The sequence below is a fragment of the Zalophus californianus genome, chromosome 6 (genome assembly GCF_009762305.2).
Source record: "Zalophus californianus isolate mZalCal1 chromosome 6, mZalCal1.pri.v2, whole genome shotgun sequence".
Classification (NCBI taxonomy): Eukaryota; Metazoa; Chordata; class Mammalia; order Carnivora; family Otariidae; genus Zalophus; species Zalophus californianus.
In genome coordinates, this window is record NC_045600.1 from 75,941,282 (window position 1) to 75,961,207 (window position 19,926).

Here is a 19,926-nt window from a genome sequence, read left to right on the forward strand (position 1 = left end):
ATTGGGCCTTTAAAGAGGTAAATTGCAATGATGGATTTAGAATGGGCCCTGCTGCAGTCTAACTGGAGTTCTTACGGACAGATTAGGACACAAAGAGACACCAGGAGCTACAGGCACGGAGGGAAGATCAAGTGAAAAAGCAAGAGGGTGGCTAGGTGTAAACCAAGGAGAGAGGCCTCCGAAGGAAACCAAGTCTACCCCCACCCACCTTGATCTTAGACACTCCCAGCCTCCAGAATTGAGAGGAAATAAATCTGTTGTTTAAGCCACCAGCCTGGAGTTCTGTGATGGCAGCCCGAGCAGACGCATACTGGGGCCAAGGCACTGGGCCTCAGCAATGTAAGGAGGGACTTAAGGATTGAACAGTGACAGAGCGAGGAGAAGGGTGCCCTCGCTTTTTTTGCAGAGATAGCAGTGAGTGGAGATTTAACAATATGGCTTCTACTCTAACGCTGCGTCTAAAGAAATTAAAGGTTCTTTGGACTCGTGGGTGTCCCTGTATTACATCTTTTCATCAATGACCATGAGTGGATAATTGTCACAGCTTTGAAGCTGCCATAAGAATTATTTATGATGGTTTAGCGAAGTGACGTTTTTCCCATAATCAAGAAATCTGCCTAGAACCTTTGCAGGGGTCATAGGGCGTGCTTATTTCTTGGCTGGAGGAAGTACTCTGAATGAGGATGATGCGGGACCTGTTCATCTGGCCCATATGAGGGACTGGCGGTTGAGCTGGAGCGATGAAGATCACAGTCATTATGAAGATAAGATCTTTGCTCTTGAGTTTCAAGTTGTTGCACAAAAGGGGGTAGGCATGAGTACTGAGATAAATATCAGAAGAAAAGTATTCAGAGGCTTCTTTGAATGATGAATAATAACTTAGCAAACCTCAGACAGCAGATCTCACAGAATGCAGTTGGTTTTAGAAACAGAGAAAGAACCTGGGCTTTGCACCAAGGAAGAAATGGGTTAGTTCTGCCACTTAGCGGCTGTGTGGTCTTGGGGAAGACACTTAGCCTCTCTGAACTTCAGTCCTCTTAGCTGTCGAGTGAGCATAACATCTACCTTACAAGGTAGTTGTGAGCCTATCACAGTCCCTGGCCCATGGCACAAGCTGGGCACAGTTTTGTTTTGTTTTACAATCTTGCCAGAATTTATTTAGCAAGCCCATATAAGAAATTCATTGTTTGAGCTTTCCATTTAAGGTACACTTTTTGTAATGTCATTAAGCTAAATCAATAAAAACCGAAGTTTCAATATCTGAGTAAAGGGGAAGGAAAAAATTCTAAAAGAACATATTATAGAACTGGTGTTCCACAGATCACACTTTGGGAAACACTGACTTTATAGGATCATCAACCCAAACAAGAAACATCGACTATTGCTACTACCAGAAACCTAGAGGAAATAAACCACCCTAATACCTGATGATCTAGCACCTTTTATCTTTTAGAAATTTTTCTGAGTATAGTTGACAATGTTACATTAGTTTCAGGTGTACAATGTGGTGGTTTACGCCGTGCTAAGCAGAAGTGTAGCTCCCGCCTGTCACCATACAATGCTGGTGCAATACCACTGTCTTCCCTACGCTGAGCATTCTATTACCACAGCTTATTCACCCTTCACTAGAAGCCTGTGCCTCCCACTCCCTTCACCCATTCTGCCCAAACCCCTAACCCCCTTCCCTCTGGCAACCATTGGTTCTCTGTGTTTATAGATCTGATTCCAACACCTTTCGTTTTAGAACAATTAAAGGTCAATTTTGACTTATTTTTTTCTGGTTGGAATCCCTATTTTTTTAAGGTGTACAAGGTGATGATTTAATATATGTATACATTGTAAAATGATGCCACAATCAAGGTAATTAACATATCTGTCACCTCACATAGTTACAATTACTGTGTGTGTGGGGGGGGACTGTGAGAACACTTCCGATCTACTGTCTTAGCAAATTTCAAATACACAATACAGTATTTTTAACTACAAGTACCATTCTTTACATTAGATCCCCAGAGTTTATTCATATCATAGCTGAAAGTTTGTACTCTCTGACCAACACACCCCCTTTCCCCCAACCCTGGCAACCATCATTCTACTCTTTGGTTTTAGGAGTTCAGTTTCTTTAGATTCCACGTATAAGTGAGATCATACAGTATTTGTATTTCTCTGTCTAGCTTCTCTCACTTAACATTAATGGTCTCAAGGTCCATCTATGTAGTTGTGAATGCCAGGATTTCCATTTTTTATGGCTGATTAATATTCCATTGTATGTACATACCACATTTTCTTTATGCATTCATCCATTGATGGACACTTAGGTTTTTTTTCCGTTTCTTGACTATTATGAATAATGCTTCAATGAACATGGGAATTCAGGTATCTTTGATATAGTGTTGTCATTGGCTTTGGGTATATACCCGTAAGTGGGACTGCTGGATCATGTGGCAGTTCTAGATTTAATTTTTTGAGGGATCTCCATATGGTTCTCCATAATGGTTGTACAAATCTTGACACATTTAAACTTATTTCTCTACTCCCTCTCCTACACAAAGGTTTAGAGATGGGAGGGAACTCATGTCTCATTTATGAAGTTACACCTAATGAGGAATGAAATGCTAAGGAGTTTGTTGACAAAAGGAGTCACTAGAGGATTTTAATCAAGGCAACACCGTAGAAAACAGACTGGATATAGATGAGGCTGGACATAGCCATGTCTATAAAGACAGATACAGGTGTGTGTGTGTGTGTGTGTGTGTGTGTGTGTGTGTGTGTGTGTGTGTGTGTGTGTGTGTGTGTGTGTGTGTGTGTGTGTGTGTGTGTGTGTGTGTGTGTGTAATGTCTAAGTGATTCCTTTTAATCAGAAGCATGTATCAGAAGTACCCGGGAGCTAATTGCATAGCCTACTTACCAACCCCCAGGGAATGTATCAGATTCGTGGAGGAAAGGGTAAACCAGAAAAGGTCTCCAGAGCGATTCTGATATGTCCATCACTTCCTTCCCTCCCCCTTTTTCCTGGTTGATCTAAATGTTCAGGGTTTCTACATCAAGGTCTTATGTCTCTTAAGTGATGGTTACAGTTTTGCAATAACAATCTACTAGTTCATGTGTTTGGCCAAGAAAGGCGTACTATACACCATGACACATACCTTCCTGGCATACACTAGTGTACCACATGTTGGCTTTTTTTCCCCTATCCATATCTAGGCCTCTCCTGTTCTGCACAGTATAAACCCCAATACCTGCTTGCCATTGTGAGTTACAGATGACAGAATAGTCCTCAGTGTCTTGAAGCCCATTGCAATGTCCAGCAGATGAGCAGCGAAGAAGAAGTTGTTGTAGTGGCCCAAGACTGACATGGTTGTATACCAGGCAAGGTAGAGAAAGGACTGCGGAGGAAGGATGGAGGGGCGATTCAGCAACCTTTCAGGCATTCGTGCCTCATGATGGGCCCATTAAACCATTTTTCCCCTGGATACTGAGGAGCTGAGGTGCTGCAACTGGCCTAAGAATTGCCAAGTGAAAGCCCATCCGCCTTCCACTACTACTGTTCCCCCAACACCGGGAAGGCCCTCCATCTTTGATAAGCAAGCCCTGAATCTTCCTGGCACCCACCCTAGCTTGTGGCCCTATGGCATCCAGTGACATAGATTCCGCGGTACAGAATCTTGTTTTTCTGGGTGTCATACTCACGTTGTCGGTAAAAACAACTCCCAGCTTCCAGATATGGTACTTCATGTCGATGGAACTCAGCCTAAAGGGGAACAAAAAAATTTTAAAACTTATAAATGTCAGACTTTAGTTAAGTGTTTAATAAGGGGGAAAATTAAGTTTTTTCTCTCAGGTTTAATAATCTAAACACAGCTCTGAGCTTTATCAAGTTGTATGTGTTCCCCATGAGACCGAGAACGGTTGAATCAACACATCCTGAAATTTTAATTAGTCTTTCTCTTTCAGCTCCAACAGGCATAAAAGCTGATAGGTCTTTAAATTTTTTGAGGCTGTGTTCTCCCAATATGTCAGAAGCTAGAAGAAAACCCCTAAGCCAGACCAGAGCCTGAGTGCACATGGGCGTGCTGCAGGCCTTCCCTCTGGCAAACTGAAGAGAACTGGAAAAACAAAGGATCCACTTGGGCCAGACTTGGGATTTGAACCCCTAAGCTCTGTACCATGACACCAGAGAGGCCGCCTCTGCTTTGCTCTCTTCGACTGGGCTGAAATCAAGGGCATTCTTGTCCAAACCCAGGAGTTCAGCAATGCGTTCTGCTCCGTAGAGATCTCCGTACTTGTTGATCACCTGGAGAGAGGACGACAGGGTGAGCTTGGGCCGCGCAGCACGGTGCTGTCTCCGGCCCCAAGGTCTTCAGAGCTTCCCTGCACTCTGGGCTCTTTCAAGGGGGTTGATGAAGACACGATTCAAAATGCAACAGGAAAATAAAGAGGAAAAAAAATAGCCCCGGGAGAAAACAGAAACGAAAGAGACCAAGTGAAAACCACTTCTCAAGCTGATATCTTTTCGGACGGGAGAAGAAAACTAGTATGCAGAAAGTAGTGATGGTGTTAAGCTGTTTAGAGCAGAGGAGTATAGGAATGGAGCCAAAACCTACATATGTTCAGACAAAAACCCTTCTGTGACTTACTCTGTTCAAGATACCATCATAAAAACAACAGCAGATTTATTCATGTTTGTATATGTAGAACTTAAAAAAAAATCTACATTTCTTTGGTGGTCATGGAAACCACCTCCCCACCCCCACCAACTGATAAGGCATACCTTTCTCTTGACAAACTTGTCCCAGTAGTTATTAGGAAAAGATCTGAAAAAGAAAATGAAAAGGGGAGGTTCTTAATATCAAGGCAAACACATCAAGAAGCTATGCGATCTGTGTCTGGATCTAGGATCTCCTTGGGTTTTGTCCCACTCATTCAAGAATTCAGACTGATTGAAGCTCAGAGTCATCACAGATCTAACTGATCTATGGCCTTGCTTCTTGGTGTTGACTTCTGAAACACCTGGAGAGCCACTCTACATTTTCTGCCTCAAAATTATGGTAAAGAGCCAGGATTTGTGATGGTAGACTAGACAGAAGCAGGTACATGTTTCTTGATCCCAGTGTAACTAGAAACAAAACCCTAGAGGAAAACACATGCATTCAGGCTTCATTCACTGAGTACCTAACTTCATGTTGGTACCCAGGGTAGGTGATAGGGATACAGTGGTGGAAAGTGTAGACAAAGTCCCTAACTTGATGACATTTCCAGTATGGGAATCCCTTTAGTTCATGTATGTGGGGTTTTTCTTAACCAGAGTGCTCTTACACTCTATTCTCCATCCCTATATAACTCCTGTGGGGTCTGCTTTTCTCAGGGAATTAGATCCCTCTGTCTTTTGGAGGTGGTTCCCCCTGCCATACCATCCCTAACCCCTCAGAAGAATGTCTTTCCTCAGCCTAGTAATTTTTACCAGTTCCACTGCAAAGAGTTTGTAAGTGTTAAAGTCCAGGAGGAACTGTCACTTTCAGGTATGTTGGCAAAATCATTTAAGATATTTTTCTCCTGGGGCACCTGGGTGGCTCAGTCAGATAAGCATCCAACTCTTGATTTTGGCTCAGGTCATGAGATCACTCAGGCTCTGTGCTCAGTGGGGAGTCTGCTTGGGATTCTCTCTCTCTCCCTCTGCCCCTCCCCACCTTGAGTGCTTGCTCTTTCTCTCTCTCAAAAAAAAAAAAAAAAAAAAAAAAAGATTTTTCTCCCTTCCACAATGATTGATCTTTCCTGGGAGAGTTCCTTGTGAGTCTAGATTGCAGCCAAGGAACCTCTGGACCTTGGTGCATGCATTCTTAGTTCAGTTTTCCTTAATTTGAGTCCATTCTTATTGACGCTGGAACACAGTAGTCTCCTATAAAGACCACCCAAGCTGGTAATAAGGAAGTGAGGACCTCCCTCTATTCAGGGACCTCTCAGAAGAATAACCCTCAGCAAATGCCACTTCCCCAACAGGCTGACAATCTTTCAAAATTTTTTTTTTTGCAGGGACAGGGGGAGGGGGAAAGCTAAAGCAATCTCTTTGTTTCAAACATCCAAATGTCACTTAAAAGCAAAAACGAATGCTGAGTTTATAGAGTAAAGTGGTAATAGATTTTATCTCTGGAGGCATGGAAATGATTATTTTGATTTTCTTCTTTGTACGCTTTTCTACTTGATTTTTTTTTCATGTATTACATTTAGAACCTAAAATAAACAAAGCAAAAAAAAAAATCAATCCAGGCTTCCTCTGTCCACACTAAAATCTCCTTTCTCTTAAATCCCTTATACAAATGGTCCATACAACTCAGCCTTGGTCACATTTTGTCCTAAGTGGAAAATTCCACAAGTGATGCCACAGGGTCAGTGACTGAAGGTTCTAGGAAAGAGCATTTCACAGACATGATCTTACTTTGGTCTGAGTATTCTTGTCCCCTAATTAGTTATGTAAGCTCCTTGAAGGTAGAAAACATAATTTTACTTGATAATAATCCTTAAAGTGTGAGGTAGACAACAGAACCTCCAGAAGGGAAATGTATCAATAAACAATACTTCTAGGGGCGCCTGGGTGGCTCAGTCATTAAGCATCTGCCTTCGGCTCGGGTCATGATCCCAGGGTCCTGGGATGGAGCCCCGCATCGGGCTCCCTGCTTGGCAGGAAGCCTACTTCTCCCTCTCCCACTCCCCCTGCTTGTGTTCCCTCTCTCACTGTCTTTCTCTGTCAAATAAATAAATAAAATCCTAAAAAAAAACACTTCTATATATGAATGGTCAAAAATAATAATACAAGATGCTCAACCTCTTTAGAAATGAAGGAGATGCACAGTGAGATGCTATTACACACCTACCGAATTAGCACAATTATCTGAGTATCTTAACAAGTGAGGCAGAGGCAGGAAAGCAGGAACTCACATACAGTGAGGGTTGGAATGTAAATCAAGACAAACATTTGCATCTCCTACTATTATGCAAATTCCCTTCCTGGTCTCTACTCTAGAGAAACCTTTTACTGGAGCCTCAGGTATAAAAGTGTTCATTGTCCCACTGTTTGTAAGAGCCAGAGAGTAGAAACAGTCCATTGTCAGGAAAATGGATAAATACATGACATATACATGATAAATACTCATATAATGGAAAATGCTAGTTTTCAGAATGACCTAACTATGGCTATACACATCAACATGGATGAGTTCCCAGATGCAGTGTTGAACAAAAGTATGACCGCATAATGCGTATAGCATAATTCCATTTCCATAAAGTTCAAAAATAGTCAATGTGAAAGACCGCTTCTAGGGACACATACCTAAGTGGTAAAAGAATGACTATCACTAAAGCCAGGAGAGTACTTAAGTGGGGGTTGGGGAGGTTATGATCAAGGGAGAACATCCGGGGCTTGGAAGCTATGAGCAAGGTTCCATTTTAAAAACTTTGTAGTTCATTATTATACTTAAAATATACATTTTATATTTTCTTAATATGTGAATTTAACAATATAAAACTAAAAGATAGCTCTCTTTGGTATATAGTTAACCGTAAAAAGTAGGTTACTGCAAAGCTCTGCATGTACTATGATGCCATTATTGTGGAAAAAAAAGATTCATCCATCTAAAAATTTTAAAACAGCTATTTATGCATTTTTATGCTCATGGACATTTAAGTCCCTTCAAATAAAAAAAATAACAAATATCCTTGTTGGGACATTTTAGTGTACTCGTCTCTTTAACTCCTTAGATACTTGTATTTCTAGATCTTAAACTGCCTTTTTACTGGGACTCTTAGGCCATATCACCTGTCACAAGCATTACTGATAATTGCAGACAGCTGACCAAAGAATCACATTATTTAATAGTATCCAAAATTTCTGTGATGTGATGACAAAGGGTCAGAAACCGGGCTTTGTAGTTTCCCTTATTTGAGGGGATTGGCAAGGACCTGCATGCAGCAGGGACACGCTTTCGATTTGCATGCTCACTCCCCCCACACCAAGAGAAGAATCTTCCCATTCTAGAGACTATTTTAAAGAGCTCAGTTGTGCCTTTATAGAGCTGCCTCCCTTGTTTGCATGACCATCTTTGGATCAGGAGCGATTTTCTTCCCCCAGGGGTCAGGGCTGTTGTTGGCAAACGTGCACGGTTTAATTGGCACAGCTCAAGAGTTTCAACACAGTCACCTCTGTTTACATATCTAGCCCTGTAGCTCTTCTCTTTTGGCGCCTTAATTTATCTCGAAACTCTGATTTTCCCAGTTGTGAACACACTGGCGTTACCTTCACTAATGGTGATGGCCATTTTTTGAACAGGTAGAGAAAGGGAATGACGAAAAGCTTGATGCCTACCATGCGCCAGGCACTGTACCAAGCATGTAACATGCATTCATTGATCCTCCTGGACTTCAGGAGGTGGTATTCTCATGCCTCTATTAATGAAGGGGAAATCGAGGCTCAGCAGGCTTCATTACCTTGCCCACAGACAACTGACAGAGCTGACCTGGTCTTCCACCTGTGGCTGGAGAATCCACGCTCTTTCCCACCACAGTACTAATTATACACTTGCCTTCCAACAAAGCAGGCTGTGTGCCACAGGTGGTAACCCCCCCCCCATGGCCCTATTTTAACTGCCCAAGGAACTGCCTACCAAGTGATAATGGCAGGAGTTCTATTACCAACCAGGCTACTTGTCTGAGAAGACTTCAGAGGGGTGTGGTCATGGAACTGCTGTGCCGGACGGGAGCTCTGGAGAAGCTGATCAGACGATCTCAGAACCCCCGGGCCGGGGAAACATTCTGTATGGCTTGAACATGGAAAACTAAGTCATACTGTACTGGACCATCTGGTCTTAATTAAATATGCTTAGCACTCCCTGATCACATCCTCTGTCCCCCATTAAATGCTTAGAGATACACACAAGTGTTTGAGGGGCAAGAGGCTATTTTACTAGGAAGGCAGTGGAGAAAATAAGTCCAGAAACCAAAAAAAAAAAAAAAGGTTTATATTAATCAGTCTCCGAAGCTGGTTAAGAACATGTCATTTTATTTACAGTACAGACTCCTTTTCCTTTTCGGGATGGTGGTGAGGGGTGACACTTACGGTGTGTTGATTACCAGGCGGTCCCACTGCCCCTTGATGTCATCTTCAGAGGGCTGTTCAGTGATATACAGGCCATCGAACTCCAGCTTCCTGGCAATTTCTTTTTCCCTTTTGAATACCACGAGAGGGACCTAGGAGTGGGAAGGCGTTGGTTACTCAGAGAAGGCTTTCTGATTACAGCGCCCTCTCCCAAGCATTCCCCACAAATTAGCCTTTCCAACTTAAGGGCGGTAATCTCTCTCACTTTCTCTTTTTTAAATGTATTTTTTTTAGTAATCTCTATACCCAACCTGGGGCTTGAACTCATGACACTGAGATAAGAGTCACATGCTCCTCCGAATGAGCCAACCAGGTGCCCCTGGGGCATGAATCTCTTTGCAGTAGGATTCTTAGGGTGCCTAGGTGTAGATCTAAAGCCAAATAAATCTCTTCTCACTCCTTTGGCTAATACGCCTCCCTCTCCAAAAAGCTGGTTTCATTTGGGCCACCCTTCAAGGTTTGGATTGAATAGCTGATAGTAATACAAACTGGGCTCCTTGACCCATCCTGGGAAGAAGGCCATATTTAGACCAGTTCCTGGGCCAAATAGGTTAGGTCCCCTAGGACTCCTAAACTGGAGTTGAGCCAAGACTTAGAAAGAAAATGAACTATTCTAGAGTGGATTGGACAGCCACAGAAATACCATGGAATGTTCCAGCCCCCTTCAATGGCTATGGTCATATTCATCTCATGGCATTGATGTTTGGTTGATGCTAGCTAGGAGGAGAGGATTCACTGGGCTCTGTACAGTCTTTCAGTACTAAGTTTTCTTCCTGAGAGTAGCACACTTATTGGTTCCCGACAATCACTCCTCATTCTCTTCTGGTTGTCACTGTCATTTTAGCCTAGAGATGGTGGCATGGCTTTGATGACCTACCACCAAAAAGGTACACAGAGAAGGAGGGGAAAGTAATCCACTTTCTAACCATCACCAGACACACATACTTCAAATAAGGGACAGAGTTAGTGAGGTCAAAGGAGATTACTGAAATCCCAGGACGTGAGCAGCCAGGGGCTCCTCTAGCCAGGAAAGCTTAATGCAGACACAGCCAGGGCTTGTCATGCGGCTGGAAAGCCACTGGTTACATGGTGACATTCCTCAGGCCTGGGTCTCCAAATGGTTTCTTCCAGTGACTCTCAAAGCTCATGATATCCATATGCCCCACACTATTTTTTTATTTCCAAGAAAAAAAGACAAAATTTAGATAATGATTTGTAAAGAGTTACTTCTTGCCCTTTTTCTCTTTAAAATGACAAAACACCACAGAGAAGATAAAAGACTAACGACAGGAAGGTAGCAAAGGCTAATAATAGGCATTTGCACACTGTGAGGAATCAATGATTGCTGCTTGCTAATGGATGATGTGGGAGGGAAAGCAAAGGTAAAGCCGCCTTGACTAACGACGTCTGCTGTATTCGGGAAGGATTCTGAATAATAATAATAATAATACCACCACCACTACCACCACCACCACCACCACGGGTTAAAGCAGTACTCATCTCTGGGATTTGAAGCACTTCCCCCTTCAGTCTCCTAAGGGTTTGCATACCCTTGTAAGGAGGACCTCCACATCTTTATTCCCTAGGTAGTATTTACCTTTTGTTTTCTCTAGGTTCCCGTGATAATCTGCACCGAATCCAACAAGCTGAGCCCCAGGATGCTGGACTAAGGCAAACCACTAGCACGCTCTCATGGTTACTGTATTTGGGGTTCTGAGTCCTGTTATACATACTGCTTCATTTAATACCCCCAGCAACTTTTTGGAGTTGGTGTTATTATTATAACACTCATTTTTACAGATGAGCAATCAGAGGAATGGTGAGATTGGTGGCAGAGCTGGGAGTCCCACCCAGGCAGCCTGGCTGTAGACTCTGTGATTTCATCATTACAAAGGAGTCCTTAGTGTGGGTCGGGGCATGTGGTTGCCCCAACGGGGCAGCTAGACTTCCCGCAGAACACTCTAGTTCACTGGGGGGAAGTGACAGCCACAAGGATAGGAATACATGTTGTGGACTCTTCCCAGGGGGAAGATGGTGTGGTGTATGGCCAGGGAGACTTCCAATTCAGAGAAGAAAAAAAATGCAATGAGGAAAAAAAGATGTGGTAGCGTAGTAGCAGAACCGGACTTGGAACACCAAAAATAGGATAGCAGGATTCATACGCATATATGAAGATTCATATAACCATAGTAGCGTGTGAGGATGGCCACAGTGAACTATGTCTCCCGATAGTCATACCCTGGTGTGGCTCCTGCTCACCTCCTCTGTGTCAGTGACTCTGGGCTGACCCTGTGACTCAGGGATGCCCTGAGTCTTCAGGGAGACAGAGAGGCCCAGCTACCCTGGTTGAGCTCAGCCTTCCAACCGTTTGCTCCCTTGTCAGCCTTGCAGGCGTGGGAGCATGTCATCAGGGACAGTCCAGCCCAGCTGAGCGGACAGATGGTGGCTGACACAGCTGCCTTCACGCAGAGCAGAGGGACTGCTCAAGTGTGCCCAGTCAAGCCAGAGAACCAGAGAGAGAAAGTAATTGTTGTTTTAAGGCACTAAGTTTTGGGGGCAATCTGTTACCTAGCACTGGATAACTGAAACAGTAACTCATCAGTAAGTTTTCTTCTGCTATCTCTAGTTGAAACCTAATACGTTTTGAAAGGTGAACAGCATTTTTATAAAAATTCCAACCTAAGTTCAAAGATCAGAAGGAGCTCTCATTACTAGCCCCACGTGTGACTTAGCCTGGTGATTCTAATCCTATGAAAGTCAACAGGAAGTGACTGAAAAGGGATTCCCAGAGCAAGGCTTCTCAAATTAGTGTGAATACAGATCCCCCGGGAGGCATGCTGAGTTGTAGATTCTGATTTAAAAGGCTCAGGGTGGGGCGCCTGGGTGGCTCAGTCCTTAAGCGTCTGCCTTCAGCTCAGGTCATGATCCCAGGGTCCTGGGATCCAGTCCCACATCCGGCTCCCTGCTCCGAAGCCTGCTTCTCTCTCTCCCATTCCCCCTGCTTGTGTTCCCTCTCTTGCTGTGTCTCTGTCAAATAAATAAAAAAAAAACCTTAAAAAAAAAAATAAAAGAAAGAAAAGCCTCAGGGTGTGGCAAGAGTCTGCAGTCCTAACCCGCTCCCAGTGATGGCAGTGCCACTGCTCCATGAACCTCAGTCCACCAGCAAAGTCCTGGAGAACAAAGACCTGGCTGGGTTCAAAATGCTGTCTTCCCTAAGGAGTCCCATTAGATTCAGAGTGGCCAGCGACTCACCTTCAGGCAGTAATAGCCCACCACACAGAGTAAAGAGATGATGGTGTGGATAATGGCCAAGGCCCGCAACGTTGGTGCCATATACCCAGTGCTCTCCTGCAGGACAAAGAACACCATCGCTTCTTCCTCTTCCTCATCATTAAAGGAATTCCACAGGTTTGCAACGTCCTCTGTCTCTTCTTCTAAAGGTTCTTCAGTGACCTGGCCCAAGACACACTCTCTTACCAACATCAGAGAGAGCCTCTGACACTGGGCTCTGCTCCCCACCCCCACCCCCCCCCGCCCCGTTGAGCTTGCTAGCATCTGCTGCACAGAGTAGTGATGCAGCATTACCTGCTGAATGAATGAGGTTTTACGGAACTTATTCCTAGGACTCCCCAGTATCTCTAATAACTACGAACACAATTTTTAAGAGACAAAGACGATCTCCCCCCCCGCAAAAAGCAAAAAATTTCAAAGTTAGGAACGCTGTACTACCTATGCCATGATCCCTATGCCACGGGAGGTAATTTCTGAAAGGGGGTGGCCTGGGGAGGAGGCTGAGACACAAACACACACATGTACAAGTGCATGCACGTGTGCACACACGCACACTCAACAGTCTCCATTCTTTTTTCGACACCTGTGACGTTCATGGCTTCAACTGCCATTCCGACACAGATGGCCCCCAGATCCACACCCGTGAGGCTTCCCCCTGCAGCCCCACCGCCAGCTGGCTCTCTGCCGGGACAATTGTCCGCAGTCACTTCCGCCTTGGTAAGTTTGAACCCGAGCTTTGCCACACCCCTCTATGGACCTCCATTTCTCCTCCACAGGCAATGGAAAGCCATTACTAGTTCAACCTAGTGGCAGGTTGATGTAGGTAAAAGCAGGTTTTATAAAAGTCAGATTGGTGGTTTTAGATAGAAAGGGAGACAGGCCAAAGTTAGGATAGCCAGTTAAAGACGATGTCGAGAATCCAGAACCTATCATTCATGAATTCATTCCACTAACATTTATTATGTGCCTATGGTCTATGAGACCCACTTACCAATGTTCAAAATCTTTATTTATCCTGATCAGTCCCTTTTTCCCATATCCCAAAAACCAACTACTGTTAATTCTTCCTTCATAATGGTTCTAACCTATGGGCCAATGATAATGGCTTTCTGTTACCTTATCCTTTAAGGAAAGAACTATATTTATTACTCATTTTGAGATACATCACAGTGCCCATTATAGGGTCCAGCATATAGGAGGTACCCAACACACATTTGGAGAGTTTATGAAGTAATGACTAGAACAAGCCTGAACTCTGGACATAGTGCCCAAAATGGCTTCCCTGGCAAGTGGTGTCTCCCTTCTCTGCACTGCTAAAGACCATATCCCTTTAGAAGCCAATGTCTTAGAAATTTCCTTAGATACTCACATTTTCGCTCTAATTAAGAGCATACATTCTATTATGATTTTAAAAAAGAATATAGTCTATTTAGTAAATAAGCCCTGAATGCGGTATCACCTTATAAAAGAGTAGGATGAAGTTGATCGCGAAGGCTACAAACAGAGCGAGGAACCTCAGGTTGTAGAAATTCCTGGCCAGGTAATGCTGAAAAGGAAAGGACAGGCAGGAGTAGAAAAGTTTTAGAAGGGAAAGAGACGTGCCTTCCTTCAAACAGAAGACGTTTTCTGGCTAGAAGTGTACACAAGAGAAGTCCTACTCGTTGGTAATCACTCCTCTAAGACAATACTGGACTTATGACTTATTTGGGGAGGAACCAGGGACATGGATTAAAAAAAAAAAATTGCTGAGAACGATGCTTAAGGGAACCCTGCTCTGGGTTACCCCTCAGGGAACCAAATGCCTATAAACACATCACCCCAGAGGATTCAAATGCTGCTGCGGAGGGGTGTGTGTGCGCGCGAGCGCTCGTGCACTTTCCACTCAGAAAGTAGTGTATTTGGAAATTATGAGTATTCAAGGCCCACTGAAGAGCCCTGTAGCTCCCAGCCTGGAGGTAGCCAGTCTGTGGCCTAGTGTCTTCATCCCTTTGTAAGTCACAGAGCCTCTGCCTCTGCCCCCTCAAGGGGCAGCATTCCCACTGCCATCTTCCCCAGAAGAACTAGCCCTTGAGGACTGGAATGATAGCTGCTTGGGGAAAGCTCTCAAGCTCTCTGTGGAGGGGCCTCTCCCCAGTGATGCTGTCCTGGCCATCAGCAACTGTCCCTCACTAGGCAATGTGCAGAGAAAGGACATTACGAGCTATGCTGAGAGCTGACTGCCTGTGGAATAACTTTTGAGGAGTAATAGGTGAACCTAACGTAACCATATTCTTTTTGCATCCCAGATGACCCAGCTACTTCTGAATTTTGGACTACAATCAGCCAAGTCTGCACATGACACACATGAAGAACCAGCTAGAAAGAGGTATCTGCACCCTTCTGCGGACAGCACAGGGCATCCCGGGCTGGGTAGAGGGGCTGGAGCGCTTGGCTTTGCACAGGTTAGCTTCTTCTCCTTTTCCTCCAACACACCAGGACCAGAAGATGAAGGGGAAGAGGAAAGTAAGAGGAATGAGAAAGAGGAAGAAGCATAACGACCTGAACAGTGAAAGAATATGTGGCCACTCGTCCGAGGTCTGAGTCAGGAGTGGGGCCAGGGCTGGAGTGCTTACCAGTAACTTGGTCTGATAGACTTCCAGCCCTTTGAAAAAATTAGCCATGAAAGCTTCAGGCTTCTCGACTTTCTGGCCCCGCCGTCGCTTCTTCTTCTTTGTCATGTCTGCCCACAGGGCCTCGGCTTGCTCTTCCTCTTTGGCTGTATCCTCCTTCTCCCCGTCTTCCAGGCTGTAGGAACGAGAGACCCATCGGCATGGAAGGGCAGCAGGAGGCCTGGCCCAGGGAGGGAGACTAAATTAAAGAGAAATCTTGTCATTATTCCCGGGGGGTGGGAACTTCAAGTCTGTATCACCCCACAGTGCCTGGATGTCAACTTTGCATGTAATGACCGATGCTGCTTTGAGGAGCTGCGGTCATAGGGGCGCGTCAGTTGTCAATGTGTTTGTAGTCCTCTTCTGATATGGGGCTAAACAAATTTTTTTTCCCTTCAGAAAAGTTGTCCTTATTTTTAAAGACCGTTGGAATTAGTAATAGTACCTATTCTTCTAAGCTTGTGGTAGGAATTAAGTGAGAAACTGTATAAAAGACCTTAGCACACTGGGCCGCCTGGGTGGCTCAGTCGGTTAAGCGGGTGGCTCAGTCGGTTAAGCGGCTGACTCTTGATTTCAGCTCAGGTCATGATCTCAGGGTCGTGGGATGGAGTCCCGTGTCATGCTCCGAGCTCAGCGGGGAGTCTGCCTGAGATCCCTTCCCTCTCCCTTTGCCCCTCGCTACCAACCCCTCCCCCAACACTTGCACTCTCTAAAAACAAATAGAAAAAGACCTTAGCACAGACCGTGGCATGTAATATGTATTCAATATATTAGATACCACCACCACAATTATATGAAGTTGCTAAGTGTGGGTGTTCAATGATTTGTTTGGCCAGATGGTGAAATTCTGATCTTCTAGGGCAATGACAAAGTTAACATGGTTAATGGAATATGTTTATTGTACAGCTGGGGTAAAAAGAAGTGTGTCCAGGGCTTGCAAAATACCTGTTTCTTGTATTAACAGAAATCAAGATTTCTAGTTAGCACAGCAATACAACAGTAGATGTCATTAAGAACTACCTGCCGCAGCACTGCAAGTAGCCGAAGTTACCAGGAACTTACTCTGTCTTCTCGTGCTCCACTCTCCCTTCTGCTTCATGTGCTGCTTTCATCTCTGCTGCCTGGACAAAAATAACAATCAGTCAAGTTTTCCTCAAACTAAAGGGATCATAGTCATGAGCCATGTAGAGCGTTGGCCATTTTCATCTGCTTGGTTGCACATGCCCATGGCTTTCTCTCTTCGGAGTGCCTCTGCTTTCCTCAGGATCACAGGTTACAAGTGTAAGCCACTCTGGAGAAATACCAACGCAAAGACTGCAAATTTAAAAACTCAGTCGTCTTGCTATTATTCAATACCCAGAAAAAACTTGTGTGAGGACCCCATGACATTGGTCGTACTGTTCCACGGGGTCAGGGAAGGATGGGACACAGATCACACCAGGTCCAACCCACAAGCTGCTTCCACCAGACAGAATTCCTGCCTTGTCTTCAATCCTCTTAACTACTGCCCCAGTCCCTCTGACTGATGACCATTACACTTAGAATAAAATTCAAGCTCCTCAGGGAGGCCTATAAGGCCTATGTGATCATGGCCTTTTTCTCCATCCTTGTCTTATTTATACCACTTGACTTGCTACTTCCTACACCTAAACAGCCAGACCTCATTTTCTTTCCTGGCACGTTCCAAATCCTTCCCTGCACCATGACATTTGCACAAGCCACTCCTCTCCCTGGAGCATGACTGCCCTGGTCTTTCCTGGGCCTGCCATCCTTCAGGACTTGGTTCATGTGGCACCTTTTCGGAAGTCTCCTTAACCATCCCGTTCATAGTAGGGCCCATATTCACTTTGTAACACGTGGCCTTGTTCATTTCTTTCAGCACGTGTCACAAATGGTAATTATCTTATTGATTTGTTGTCTTCTTCCACTGGAAGTTAAGATCTATTAAAGCAAAAGTGTTGTCTCTTGTTAACCAATGTATTCCCATGGATCCTATGAACACAGCCTGGTATGTAACAGGCCTCGAATGAGTCCCTATTATGTATCAAAGTCTGTCTGGGACCTGGGGCTACATCGGAGAGCAAAACAGAGTAAATAAATTCATATTGCATGAAGGCCTATGGTTCTGATGCTTCCATCCCAGACTCTCCAAAGTTAGGGGAGAGTTCTCTCCTATACATTTTCCTTTATCTGGCCTTCTTCCTTCCTAACATTCTTCATGCTTGTACTGACTTCCACAATGTCTATTTTTCTTCCACTAAATTATAGGGACAATGCACTTCTCACTCACCGCTGTCTTCTCAGAGCCCAAAACAGTGGGAAGTACATATTAACTATTCAATAAATATTAATGAAATGAATGAATAAAATTTGTCTTTGGCCTCTGATGTCTTTACATGTCTCTCTTTGATGCTAGAATGATGCTGTGAGTTGGAGGCTGCCATAGAGGGGAACACCCAGAACTTTCCATGACCAAGGGGCTCTGGATGACTGTTATTCCCTTAATCTAGTCAACTGACTCAAAGTCCACACTGGATAGTAGGTGCATCTCAAGAATGAAAATATTTCAAGCATGATGCTGGGCTAAAGGATATCATTTGGACCATTTGGGACACTGCAGAAGTACCATCTCAAAAGAAAGGTCTCCCCTTATGCTCCCTAGGTTTCTCCCACTATCTGAAAGTATGCTTTATGCCACTTCACTTTTATGAAAGACCCCCATTAGGACTTGCCTATGCTAACTGCAAGAAATCAAAAAAGGATTTTTACCTTTATGAAACGATAAATGCTTCTTTGCTTTATGACATTTCAGCTTATGACAGGTTTTTATAGGAACACTCTCATTTGGATAGTGAAGGAAACCTTTCCCTGGTGTTCTATGCTTTCTGTTCACTCATTGAACCTGTGCACCATGAGGACTAACCTTCTAATAAAGTCGTGGAAGACCATCAGGTTTGGCCTCCACAATGTATACTGAAGACCACTCAGCAACTAGACCCTGAGACAACCCTCTGGGTCTTGCTTTTCCTAGACACGGCAGAGAATTGCAAGATCAGGGTACAGAAGGGCTGGCATCTAACACGATGTTGGTGCCTAGGGAACTGGTGTCAGAACTGAGAGCAAGTCCATTTCTGGGCATAAAGAAGAGATGACAGAAACAACTTGTGCTTACCTGTGCTTTCCTTTTCTTCTGGACGGTACTCTCTAGTGTAGGGGGTTCATCCTCGCCAATAATCTCAGAGAGGTCACCCAAACCCCCTTCGGGCCCATGCTTTAAGCCACCTTCCTTCTTTGGGCGGAATCCAAAGAGATCGGACATAATATCTGCATCTCCCTTGTCACCTTTCACGAAGTGAATTAGTTCAGGTGGCACACCTGGCTCAGTCACCTCTGCCCGCTCGGCATCCAGAGCATCATCATGGATACCAAACTGGGTTGGGTCAGGCATGTCACCCAGGATCTTGGTCACTCTGATGTTCTTTGCCCCTTCCACTAGGCCCCCTCCAAACACTGTGTTCCAGAGGATCTGAAAGATTCCTCCCAATATGGTGAAGAACAACTGGAAGAGCCCCACAAACAACATCCAGAAGAAAGAGAAGAACACCTTCACTAGCTCCTTCACAGTCATCTTTTTCACCTTCCTGTACTGCTTCCTGAGATTCTTCAAGGTTGCCTTCTTCAGAAAGTTGGCGACATTCCTCTTCACTGAGGCACAGGCCATGGCAAATGCAGAGGCAGACTCAAAAGACTTGGCATCCTCCTCTTCACCCTCAATTTCTAACATATAAGATGAATCTTCAACTTCTTCCTCCTCCTCGTCGGGCCTGTCCGCCGAGTCAGATTCGGAGATCTGAGAGGCTAACTGCATTTCAAAGATGGTATCCTCACAGAAGTTCACAAACAGTTCCATCTTTTCTTGCTCTCCACCTTCATTGACCACATCAAAAATGAACTGCCGCTTCGATTCCTTCACTTGGGGCTTCTCCCATTGAGTTCGACTGGATTCACTGATTTCGAAATAAACGCGCTCAATTTTCTTGGCCCCACCCATGATCTCAATGCGTCCCAGGTAGGGTTCGAAGTAATTTAGTACGCTTTCTGCTGGGTCCAACAGACACTTAAGGCGAGAATCATTTGGCATATGTTCGGAGAGATTTGTCAGTAACACTGCCACATTAAACCCTATGTCCTTGGCTGGCTCATGGAACCGGTTTACAAAATCAATGTAATTAAACATATCATTCTCATCAGCTTCTGCGCACGAAAGGAGAAAGTCAATCTCTGACTGTGTGTACTGTTTTTGCCCTTCCATGGCCTTCTGGAACTCTTTTTTGGAGATAATCCCTTTACCATCTGGGTCATATTCTTTGAAGGTGTCTGAGCTGGTTAGGTCTTTAAGTTTCAAGAACATGTCAAAGAATTTCAAGATCATTTCTACATTGGTAGATGACTCTACCAGTGTGTCAACCATCTGCTTGCCAATAGTTCCATTTACCACATTCCCTGTGAGGCAGGTTCAAAAAGACATACAGATATATAAATAAACCCAAGTCATCATGTAACTGGTCAGGTAGCTATTTTTAGAAAACTTGTCTGCCCAATCAGTCGGCTCTTTTCTGACCGTGATGGTTTGGAAATGGGTAAGAGGGAGCAGCAAGCCATAAAGACTACACCACTAGGAGCCAAGGGGGAAAGAAACAAAGGGAAGAAGGAAGTGGCCACGCCAGTCCCTTCTTTCTGGACTGGGGCCTGGGAAGTGGTTTCGTTATCAGATTACTGGGGACACATAGGGATAAGCGGTGCCCCTCTCATCCCCTTAGACCTCGTAGGGTGCCCAACTAG

General features: G+C 44.5%; 1 protein-coding gene across 1 annotated transcript in view; it reads right to left on the minus strand.

Annotated features, from left to right (window-relative positions):
* Positions 1-19,926, minus strand: part of RYR3 (ryanodine receptor 3) — a 523,406-nt gene that overhangs the window by 5,380 nt on the left and 498,100 nt on the right. Inside the window, exons 89-98 of the mRNA XM_027569112.2 lie at positions 18,257-19,587; positions 16,147-16,205; positions 15,049-15,220; positions 13,896-13,982; positions 12,398-12,598; positions 9,107-9,237; positions 4,772-4,814; positions 4,167-4,294; positions 3,691-3,751; positions 3,240-3,386 (exon numbers count right to left, since the gene is read on the minus strand). Of these exons, the coding sequence (XP_027424913.1) occupies positions 3,240-3,386; positions 3,691-3,751; positions 4,167-4,294; positions 4,772-4,814; positions 9,107-9,237; positions 12,398-12,598; positions 13,896-13,982; positions 15,049-15,220; positions 16,147-16,205; positions 18,257-19,587 (2,360 nt within the window). The remainder of the gene's footprint in view (positions 1-3,239; positions 3,387-3,690; positions 3,752-4,166; positions 4,295-4,771; positions 4,815-9,106; positions 9,238-12,397; positions 12,599-13,895; positions 13,983-15,048; positions 15,221-16,146; positions 16,206-18,256; positions 19,588-19,926) is intronic.